This window comes from Solenopsis invicta, chromosome 1, assembly GCF_016802725.1.
Source record: "Solenopsis invicta isolate M01_SB chromosome 1, UNIL_Sinv_3.0, whole genome shotgun sequence".
In the NCBI taxonomy this organism is placed as follows: Eukaryota; Metazoa; Arthropoda; class Insecta; order Hymenoptera; family Formicidae; genus Solenopsis; species Solenopsis invicta.
The window spans coordinates 16691266-16703792 of NC_052664.1; the positions used below are offsets into that span (position 1 = coordinate 16691266).

The 12527-nt window shown below is 32.3% G+C and overlaps 1 protein-coding gene and 1 pseudogene across 3 annotated transcripts in view; one reads left to right on the forward strand and one right to left on the reverse strand.

Annotated features, from left to right (window-relative positions):
• LOC105195935 (mannosyl-oligosaccharide 1,2-alpha-mannosidase IA) overlaps window positions 1–12527 on the reverse strand; it is a 693708-nt gene that overhangs the window by 356141 nt on the left and 325040 nt on the right. For all 3 annotated transcript variants that reach the window (XM_026132222.2, XM_026132223.2, XM_026132224.2), the window contains one exon: window positions 7304–7519. In XM_026132222.2, the coding sequence (XP_025988007.1) occupies window positions 7304–7519 (216 nt within the window). The remainder of the gene's footprint in view (window positions 1–7303; window positions 7520–12527) is intronic.
• Window positions 1–12527, forward strand: part of LOC105197945 — a 69208-nt pseudogene that overhangs the window by 39322 nt on the left and 17359 nt on the right.

Here is a 12527-nt window from a genome sequence, read left to right on the forward strand (position 1 = left end):
TAAAGAAAATATACTTTTACAAAAAATACATTTTATAAAAATATTTTATAAAAATATTTTTAAAAATTTTTATGGAAATATTTTACTCTCTTTTTTTTGAAGTTTGTAATAATATTACTACATATATTTAACATTTAGCATTAGAATATTCACATCACAATAGATATCAAATGTAACATTTTATAAAATATTTTATGAAACAATTAATTTAATCTAATATTATAATAACAATAAGAAATTTCTTTCAAAGTTTATTTTAAACAAGTTTTTTTCAGGTATCTCAGTGATAATTTTTTGGGATGATTATACGAACATATGTACATGTCAACGCTATTAGAAATGTACATGTCATACGCATAATAGGATGCGCATAAGGTGGGATAAAAATCGACTTATTTTGCAATGCATTTCTTTGTTAAGCGTTATAATTAACGCATAGCACTGTTATACGAGGTCTAGCATAATTGTTGCAATATGTGTGTCTCGCATATCTCAACGTGTATCCTTCCTTCTGTTCCGCCTTCCGAGAACTACGCTGTACGAGTATACCTATTAAGTGCAATGTCGACAAATAATAAAGATTGTACGTCAATACATTGATTTGTATGTTTCATAGCTAGCAAACAAAATGTTTATTGTTCCAAAAAGTTAAATCGACACCGATTTACATTATCCAAAGTACACAAGATTACTAAATCTAAACTTAACATGTCATGTCAAAAAGTAAGTAGAAAAATGAAAAAAAAAACGTTATGTATTATAACAGCAATAAAATGTGTTTGTTTATACTAGTATATGAATATTTCATTATACATAGTTCTTACTATGTAATAAAATATTCATATATAAACGTAGGTATTTTATAAAAATCTTCCCAATTCCATCATAAATATTATTAATAATGTTAAAAAAAAATTATTTTTATATTACACTGAGAAAAATAATCTGATTATATTAACAAAACTTATATGACTAGGTGTTTCCGGTAAAACCAAAAACAGAATTTCTGGTTATTATAATTTATACTCAGAACGTTTGATAAATTTTACTATAATCTGGGAATTATTACAAGATTTCTGATTCGTCCGTTTTGGAACAGACATACTAGTTGAAACTAACAGAATTCTTATTAATGTAACAAAACATTTTTTTCGGTGTAATATTTATATATACATTGTGATTTATATGGTTCTTTTTGTATATTAGATGTTATAAAATTCATATAACTAACAGCAATAATTATTACATAAATGTTATGGATAGACATAGTTACATAGGATAGACATAATATATGTACATACTCTATGTAACATTACTGTTACATTTGGTGTTTTTTAGAAAGATTCTAAGTCCGTAACAATTAATCTTTTATGGTTAAATACAAAGAATCAATGAGTAGTATTTAACTCTTGTTACAAATATAGTAAAAGCTATTTTCTTCAGACAGTAATTAGTTTAAGAGAGCAAAAAATAAAATTCTGCTGTATTCACAGACAATTTGATTAAGGCAATAAAAGCGGTTATAAATGAACTGGTTATAAATTGATAAGAGAAAACGAGCTTATTAAAATTAAAATTAATAAGTCTATTAAAATATTAATTCAATAATTTAATGAATTAATATTAACCTTTATATTACCTTTCCATATTTTCGTAATATTTTAATGCGTGCATATTTTTTAGATGAACCTTTAACATTATACACTAGAACAAAAAATATTATACTCTAAAAGCTATCGTTATTAATTTAACTCCGCAAATTTGGATTATTGCATTTTTGTCTGAATTTTATTTATACTACTAAACAAATAATATCAAAAAATTATAATAAAAACAATATAAAAACAATATATGGAAATATGTTAATTACAAAGATAAAGTATTCATACATAAACTTCTATATAGTAATACAGAATTAGTTATGTAAATAAATTGCTCATGAAATATTTGTTATTCAAAGTATATAAAGAAACGTAACTGTAGTGCTAAATATTAGAAAAAAGTATAAATTGTAGCACTTCTATAACTTTAATACTCTTATATTTTTTCTTCTTTAAGCTTAGTATTACTATTATAACAAATCAGCTTAGAACTGGACAAACAGCTTAAACGTGGTCAAGCTTCTAATATAAATGAAAAAAACTTCGTATAGTTCACAACGTCATCAACATGATTTATAAAAGCATGTTTAATATACATTTATTGTTATATTCAATTCTTTCCGAGTTAAAGCAGAAAAGATTTATATGTAACTATCGCTAACAAACGACTTTTAGTGAAATATTTTCTCACTCCTTGTAGAAATTGCATAATAAAATCGCATAGTTATTTTAGACAAGAGAATTCTGATTTCAATTTGACAAAATTAAAAAAATGCATTTGTTACATGCAGATATAATTTATGTTTTTTTAGTAGAATCTTGAAAAGAAAACATTTAAAATTTATTTCAGATGAAAATTGTATCGTCTAAAGAGAGACAAATAACGATAAAATTAATTTTTAAAAAATTAATTTTTTGAAATCATATAAAAGTCATCACTATTTTCCTAAATAAAATTATATGTAGTTTTTTCTTTAAGCTTCTACTTGTGTGTATATTAACGTGAAATCGCGGTGTCAGATACTGGATGTGGCGGCCAGTATTTTGTATTCCCTTCTTCATACCTGCATCCTCACATAATACGCAATGCGAGTCATCGTTTTATACTCGAAGCGGTTAGGCCCCTTCGGATGCAGCTTCTTTCTTGAATTTATTGCTCGTCCGAATCGCGGACAAGTCCATATAACCCGTTCAAGATCTCGCTTCCCACCTAGCCTGTGCAAAACCCGCGCGCTCACTGCGCTGTTTTCAGTCTTGTATAAATCTCATTGCAAGCAATATATATTGCACGGTATTCCTTTGGTCTTCTCGCTCATATCGACCGTTGGAATTTCTCTCGCTGACCAGACGCGAATAACCGAGATGAATCGTTGCTGTGCCGCCTTTTAATTTCGTCTTTATCGTTCTTATTGAACACACGTGCTTGGAATACAGGATATTCTTGAGTCATCCTTATTCTTTTCAATTTCAAATACTGATCACCACAATAATTTTAAGATAATCCCGTATACGCGATGATGATAAAATATAATAATCAAATATATCTGAGCTTATGTTTATGCTTAGTTTCAATATTTAACGCCAATTATAAATATAATTTAATACTTTTCTTAATTTATATACAAGATGTTTCTTCTAACTTAAGCATTTAGAATCTTTCTTGTTTTAAATATAAAAAAAAATGTTAAAAGAAGAGATTGTCTCAAAGTAACAATTTACGATAAACAATTACATATTCCTTTAAAAAGATATTGTGTTTTTTTTTTACAATTGATTCATCTCATTATTATGTGCATAAAAATGTTACCATTACCATGAGATTAATGATATTATGAGATATTTTATATCTCACGTCAAAATATACCAGAATAAAGTATATAAAGTCTCTTGTAACTCATTGATTTTTCAACTCTAATTTAAGACTTTTATATACGGAAAAACTAGAAGAAAAATCATATTATGTACAAAATTAAGTACCTCCGTTTAAAAAATGACAATGTCTTTAAAATGTCAAAAAATATGAGTTTGAAAAAATATTTTTTGCTAATCATATTTATCTCTTCAAAACAATTCTTTTTAAAACATTTTTTTTTTTTTTTGTAAAAAACGACAAAGATATTTTAGATGCTCAGTTAAAGAAAATATCCTGTTTAATACTTTAAAATTTCAGAGATTAAAAAATATTGAAAAGATTAAAAATTGTATAAGTGCAAATATTTGTATAACACAAATGACTAAATCTATTATTGTAATACCTACTTTAAATAAAATCTTTTAAATTTCTGTATAAATATTTTCTGCGTGTGTGTGCATGTGTGGAAATAAAAAAAATTAAATAAATAAAAATGTATTTAATACTATGGGATAAGCGTTATAGAATCGCGTATCTAATGTGCCTTGATGTAACTTTGCATTTCCTGCAGCTAAAACGATACGAGACGAAAGAGTTTCAGAAACAGTCGCGAAACAATAGGCATAACTTCTAACACAGTTGACACGCCGGTTACCGCAAGCCGAAAGCAGCTAATACAGCAAGTTATCCACTTAGAAATCCGACGGAACATTGCGCGAGAAGAGTTTGAGGAGTCGGAGGGTGCAGGAGGCTGTTACCAACTTTGGATAAACCGGACTAAGTTTCCTGGCTCGGTACTTACGAAACTACCACGCGAAAACATTTAAGTTTATTCTTCTCGCACGCACCGACAGAGAATACCGCAGGCATCGATTTACATAACGATTAAGTTAATTAACCGCTTAAACGTGTTGTTTATCAGAGCTCCCTTGAAAGTAACATATCTTTAAGAACTACTGATTTTCACACTCTGATGACAGAAATGATTAATAAGATATATACTTATCCGGACATAAAATATTGCGAGTATTTTATATGTACTACATATTTAGTAAATATTATAATTTGTTAAGGAAAATTTGATTGAAAGTGAAAATACTTTGTCAGTGATGCATTTTCATCAAAAATTTTCGATTAGCTAGCATACGATAAACTTCCAATATCCAGTGTGTTCAAATAATTAATTTTGTTACTATATATACTGATTGGTTTGTTTATTTAATATTATTCTGCCACAATTTTTCTATCTTTTACACACATTTTCAGACTTCAATGTAACAGAGAAGTAAAATCGATGCTTTGTTGTAATTTTATTTAAACATCTTTTTCGATTTGATTTTATTAACAATAGATCAATAATCTTTTGAACACAAGTATGATTGAAATGTGTTATTGGCAAGGGTTTTTACTTTCAAATTTTCTCCAAAAGATTATAATAATTAATAAATTTGTAGTATAAAATAAACTCACATATATACATAATATCCAGACAATTAGTTTTGTAACTGTATATTTACTAGCAAGTTTTATAAAACAATTATGTATAAATAATTTTATTATATGTTATTTATTCATATTTGTTTAATTAATTACCAAATATAAGATATACATATTTTTATTCATGAGATTTAATTCACAATTCACTGTATTGTTTCTTAATAATTTTTGTAGATAAGTATTTGTGACTATAAAGTTAAAAAAAGAAAAAATATGGAAATACTGTTAGTTCTTTTATTAGCTACTCCCATTAAATATTTTTTTTATCATAATTTTTATTACAATATTGTACTACTACTGTAATATTGTACTCGATCATACTCTCGAAAGTTCAACAAACCCAAATAAAGATTTTTATCCACAAGCTTTTAATTCACGACAATATTTGAGAAGAATTATATATTGTTAAATAATTCTTTAAGCTTTATCATTTGTCGCACGAAGAGAATATTTGATGCCGCAATGAAATATTTTATGTCGGAACTTAAAGCTGACAATTTGTGCCTTATAAAATGGTCCGTTGTGATATTTTATCGAGAAAATATTGGATCCAGTCGAGGATTTGAGATATTTCAGTGTGGTCCTGTTCTCTAAAGATAAGATTCTTGTTTTCCATCAAGGTCACATCCACGCAGTGACAAAGTGAACATTTGCTATTTTTGAAGGTTTTTATAATTTATGTAGAAATTAGTTAAAAAAAATTTATATTATTTCTAAACTTTTCTCTTTGTCTCTTTTACTCTATTTCCTTTCCATTCAGCATTATTTTCTTACGTATTTATCAAGGTTATCAAGTGTTGAGTAATATAACTTTATATTACTTGTATTGTTTACATAAAAGATTCGTGTAAACATAACATAAACAGTAAATAATCCATGTAAACGTACTCCTAAAATGTACGGCACAACCTGTTAATTTACGTGATTAAAAAAATATATATTTATGGATATCTCGTTTGAGAGAAACCTATTTTAATTTTAATATCTGTTTCGAGATGTAGAAAGAGATAATTATGTAATTAAACTTCTACCTCGGAATACCTGTGAAATAATGTTATTCCACTTCTTTATTAGATTTTATCTCAATAGGTCGCGCGCGCCAAGAGAAAATCGAAGGCTGTCTTCGACATCTCGTCAAAACGGGACCTTCTTCGAGCAAACACATTTCCGGCATGTTGTATAACGCAAAAGTAAAGGAAAGATGGTGCGGAGGAGGAATAGTGTATGCAGAGACGCGGGCCTATATCAAAAGTTCCGTTCGCTTCCGTTGGGACCCGCGAAAAAGGAGACGATGACATGGCTGCGTCAGGTAAGTTGACTCAGGGCGAAATTGGTTTCGACGCGTGTCGGCGAATGTCGAACTTTCATCGTGATACCTTCACTTAGATAGACATCACTGTACTTTCGCAGTCATGGAAAGAAAAACTGCAAACGTTCTTCAAAGAAATGTGCGCAAAAAAATGTTTGTGCTTGCAAATTTAAAACACAGCTCGAAATTTATGTTTTATTCTTATGTTGAAATTATTTTTCATATCATATAAAATGTTATAATAAGATTTACAATATATTATTTAAATTTTTATATTAATTTTAAAAAAAGATATTAAGTTAGTTTACTTTCATGAAAGAAAACTCTTTCATAATTTTCTGAGGGGAATAAATTTACCATAGAAAAGGACACACTCGGTCCATTAAATGGTTTCATAATCAACGTCAGCCAAATCCTAGACGAGACGATTAAAATAAGTATTTGACAGGTAATTTCTTAAAAGTAGCATGCACTGAAAATAGAGTTTGGTAATAATAATCAAGCCTAGATGACAGTTACTAAGCTTTGACAAAATAACTTCAATTATAATTCAGTTAATATAACCAAATATTTAATACTTAGTAACCTTTTAATTAATATTATTATAATTACTAAATATTACTGAATATTTGATTATATTAACCGAATATTTAATTAAAATTAATTCACTAAAATTTAATTATTATTATCAAACACTTGTTTTCTGTGTGCACTATGTGCGCTACATTAAGAGTTTTATAAAAATATATTTATCTTAATATTTGATCTTGATATCTTAAGATACAATAAAATTATTCCTTTAATTTTTAAATAATCGGCCATGTATTTTCGTTCTTTGTTTTAATCATTTTTTAAATTCTTATACGTATATAGAAATGCTGCTTTATAAATAAGATTTATTTTAAGTGTTAAAAATATTATTTTTCTATACTTTCAAAAAATACGCAATATAATTTGTTGAAGATGATTATCTCGTAAGTATATCGCTGATAAATGTCACTAAGAAATATACAAATATAGCATGCAACTAAGAGTGGTACTCACGATATCGAAGTCCAGATTCTCAGCAATCCAGTCGCGTCCTTGCTTAAATTCATCGTGAAGACCCATGATGTAAAGAGTGTCTAGTCCATCGACGATAGTCGCACCCATATTTGAAGCCCCGAATATACTGGCACTGTGACCTCTCTTCGAAATTGGTCTTAATTCGTTTTTTCCCCATGCATACCGCACGTAGTTGTCCCAACCATGCTTCATCATCTGCGCCAAAAAGATGCAAAGAATTAGAGTAAACTTTTTATTTTGAGAATAAAATTATCTCTACTGTCTTACAATTACATAAAATAGTATTAATTAGCCATCACACAATTGCTGTAATTACAATTATAAATTATATCTTTCTTTTGAATGTTGTTCCTTCTTTAGCACAAAAATTCAAGCTTTTTACAAAATTCAGCCAGCTACACAGCATCTCACATTAAGAACTAATATGTCAAAAATATAGATATATCAAATAGAAGTCAATATTTTAAAATTTTGTAATCTGTCTTTTATTATTAACGATATACGTAGCCAAAGGATCGGGAAGGATATCAAAATTTTAGGGATTAGAATGATGAACGCGCCGTGTGAGCTGTTCCGTGAATAACAAATATATTGCCCGGTCCGTTCGTTGACCGTTATTTCCGTTTCCTCTTGATTTTTCGAACCATTTGCCGGCCACTCGCGGTCATGGGCGCTTCATCACGTTTTTATGACGGCATAATTTAAGGGCAATATAATATCGAAAAGACCTGTCCAGTGGCATTACCAGAAGGGCCTTCTTTTCTCTCTTTCTTTTTTTCGCTCTTTCTCAGACTGCGGTTGTAATAAAAAAGCGGAAATTAGAGAGCCCGAAAAACCGCGAGATGACAGCAGAAGAGAAACGCGTGTCATTTTTACAATTGTCTACGCCTAAATCACCTTTAAAAATGTGAATCGGATTTACATCAAGTGACTTTTCGCAATATAATCACATTAAACGGTACGTCCGCGTTATTATTGATACTGGTGAATTGGTGAAATTCTTCCGTCTTGGACTATTGAAAGGGTGCGATAAGCTCGCAATAACCGCGCGAGGGTGAAAACGTTGAGAAGCCGACTGTCGCAGTAAAGATGCAAAGTTCTGTGGAACTTGAAAGGCGGTGGTGTCGCGTTATTACGCCGGCTTAGAAGACGGGTTGGCGATGCAGAAAATTGCACAGGACGATCGCGTACGGCCGAGTTGATGGCGACATTGCGCGTCGCGTCGTTCAACGCCTTCCGCCATTATCCATGTAATCGTGGATAATTTGTTCCGTTGAAACCACGGCGAATGCACGGCACATGTCGGACCTGTAGCCGGTAATCTGGTTAACATCCATGTTAGGATTAAACCATTAGCCTCGGTGTCGGTCGACGGATCGAAAGGGAATGGTGAGGAACGACCGGGGGAGGGGAGAAGATGCAAGGCGGACAAGGAGAAGGCAAAACCTCGTGTCGGACGTGTGGCCCCGTTCAATTATTCTCTCTTTGTTACGTCACTTCCGTGGTAACCGGATTCTCTCCCCGACTCGTCCGGAAGACCGCGTTTCTTTTTTCGCTTTTGTAATCCGAGAGTAATCCATTAAAACCATTTAATGTGGTTAAGCAGTAAGCACCGACTCGGAAAAAGCGGTGCGCACCGGTCGCGCGAAACACGTACACGGGATACGTCTCTATTTTAATTAGCAATAAAATTATGCAAAATTTATTTTCACTTAATTCTATTTGGAACTAGAATACACGCTGTGAGGTATCGAACGTATTCAATGATTGGGACTAAAATAAAAAAGTTTATATCGCGTTAGGAGTTGACAGCCTTTTCTCTTTCTTCCCTGGCGGAAATAGTATGTTTATGAGATGTTCACGATTGTTTGATGAACGTTCGAAAAGCGCTGTATGTTTTCAGAATGCTGTGAACACCCTTTAAACATTTGCAAACATTCTGAAAACATAGAACATTTTTAATAAACCATTCCCCAAAAATTTGTAACATTTGTAACAGTCGTGAAATCTCATAAACAATTCCATTTTTAATTTTCATCTTATAAACACTTCAATAAATGTTTAAGAAAGATCCTACTTCCGTCAGAGTTATCATCCTTCTTAATTTTTTTTTTTTTTTCTAATGCGCCATTGTGTCAAAGATGCAGAGATTTACCACGAAATACTACTGTATCCTAAATCTGCTTCTAATTAATTCAAGCTTATGGATAAATTCATTATTTTACGCGCATTACTCACGCGCAGACAAACCGCGGCAGGTTGGGGCATCGCAGATATGAATTCTACAGAGCACTCGCGGGAGCTCTCTCGCGTTTTGAGAGAGAGAGAAAATATCCTTTCAAATTGCCTGTGCTCCACGCATTTCCATTAATAAACAAAATGCATGGTGGAAGGGAGGAAAAGCGGTGGCGCAGCTTCGGCGAAAAGGGAATGGTGGGGAGAGAAAGGGAGAGGAAGAAGTAGCGAGGGGTTGTAGGGCGATGCTCCGTCAGACGATTGAGTATGCATGGTACACAAACAAAGCAAAAGCTTTGGATACTCCAGGGGAGAGATGCACACAAATGCGCATCGGGTCTGCGTATGCGCGGGTGTATTGCCGATACCGGGCACGTATAAGTGTACTTAACCGTGGCGCTTTTATTTCCTCTCTTTATTTCCCGCGGTTTTCAATTTACGTTATTTATTGCCCTCCACGACCGACCCAGTCGTCCCGCCGCGTCGGCGTCCCACCGTGATTTTGTGAAAGCACCCCAAACCCTCTGCCTCCGTCAACATACACATCCGCTCACGCACATATACGTATATGTATCAAACGCGCGTGCTTTCTAGAACCAACACCAACAAGAATAGCACGCCCCCGTGTACGCGATATCCTTTTTTACCTGCGGTACGGTGAGCCTGTACGAGGGTCAACGTCATGAAGCCTTTTAAAAGGCTGCGCGTACGTCATAAAAATCTAACCGCGCCCGTCGCGTACAGAGAAGCGAACGCATTTTACGCGTTGTATCTTTGCAGAAGAGTCAATCAAAGTAAAAAGGAAACCTAATATGTAACAGAGAGAAAATATAAATTAGTTAATGAAATAGGAAACAAGTTATACGTGAAACGAAATTAAGCAGAAGAAAGATCCATTTCAGTTTGAACTCTGACGGATTTTCAATCGTTTATTTAGCGGAAATTTATCGCGCAAGAATAGATATCTCGGATAAGATATCTATTCTTGCGCAATAAATTTCCGCTAAAGAATTTAAACTGAAAACTTTTCCATTTATTGATTCGTATAAAATAAAGTTCCAAGAGTTGAATGTAAGCACATAATCTTTTGTATTTTTTTATATTAGCCGATGCATATTCGAGTCAATGCTCATCATAGCGGAACATGTCCAATTACTCGATCGTTATCGGATTTCATTTACAATACAATTGATAACATTTACGATGTATCTCCGTGGTTACTTGTGGTTTCGTACAAAAGCTCGCGTGTGGATGTTGCCACGATCAGGCTGCTTAGTATGAAAGAAAATTTACATGGCACTCGTTCTTTGCGAATCAATTTTTATCAAACTAATAAATTTTTATCAAATTTTCATCATCATCGCAAACTTTCCTAACGTTTTAAGTTTTTCGTTATTTTATTACACGTTTATCAGATATTCTTAAAGTTCCGCGAATACATGCATTTCTCGCGCAAAGGCGCTACTGTATAATTGAAACCGAGCGCAGAGTAGAAAGAAATATAAATGCATATTCATGCAACGTGTTGCATGCACCTTCAGTTGGGAGCGTGAGAGTAAGCGTCACCATGAGAACCACTACGTAAAGGACGTTGTAGGAAATTCTACTCATCTCGAGCGTCTCTTGGCACATACACAACTCAGTCCAATGTAACGAGTTTAGGTACAAACGGCCCAAGATATGTATATGTCTGTTTCCAGAAGGGTTGACACAGGAAGTAGATACAAAGATCACGCGAGCGAGAGAGAGAGAGAGAGAGAGAGAGAGAGAGAAGAGAGAGAGAGAGAAAGAGAGAGAGAAGATGGAATGAAATGACAGAAGAGATCCCGAAATTCTACATTCATGGTGTTGCGTCGTGACCCTTTAACGGGATTTACAGTAATTAAAGCTTTGTTTATTATTGTTAGGCGAGTTGCGTATTGTATTGCTCTCAAACCAACGCGAATTAATCTTTGCTAAGTGGAGCCGATGTGGAACTGGCATTCTCATTTCTCTTCCCTCGCGCCATTCTGCGAGATCCGCGGATGAAAGGTAGCTTCAGAAGAGCCTCAGCCTGCGCCTTCGCTCTCTCGCCTCCTCGTCCTGCTTCACGAACTCCCATACTTCTATCATTATCCTATCCTGTCTCCCTTAACTAGCATCTTTCATTAAAGGAAGCCGTCACCATTGTGCCCAACTTGTACGACTCGATAGACAATGCGACTTTGTCGGACTCCCGTAGCTGCCGTTCACGCCGTTTGCTCTTGAATCCTCCCACGAAATTTCCAGATCTCTAAGTGCTAATTCGCAAGGAAGAGAATATATCCTACAGACGCGCACTATCGTAACAAAGCACTTGAAGCTCTAAAGTCAGCGAAAGAATGTTATAATAGTATTATTTCTATTAAACAAATAAGCAACGACAAATTTGGAAGTCTATTCTCATCATGTACTCGCAAAAGACGATGATAAATGAAATGTACTGATTTTAGTCCTCATGGCAAATAAAAACAGTTGCTTGAAGTACTTTTTGGAATTTTTGAACTGCTAAATCTAATTCTGACAATTAACAAAATTTTAATTTGTCGGGAAAATGTTAAACTCAACAGACAAATGTATTAAATATATAAAAAAAGAAACTTATAATAATAATAACAATAATAATAATACTTACAGTATTAGTTATTTATTAGTTTTCGTACATGCTAATTTTAATAATTTTAACAAATTAAAAGTTTTTGAAAATCAGAATCAGATTCAACACTATGAAAATTACCAAAAAAGCGTAATGTTTTTATTGTACTTACTATTCCAAGAACCAAAATTAGCTCATTGTCCTTTGTCAATTGGTAACTAGATTTATAAAATTTTTAATTCTTTTACCTAAAAATAAAGGTATAATTTATATAAAATAAAGTTAGAAAAGTATACTAACGTTTTTATATAACAATTCTAGTAGCAAACTTTGTATTATATATTATTATATATA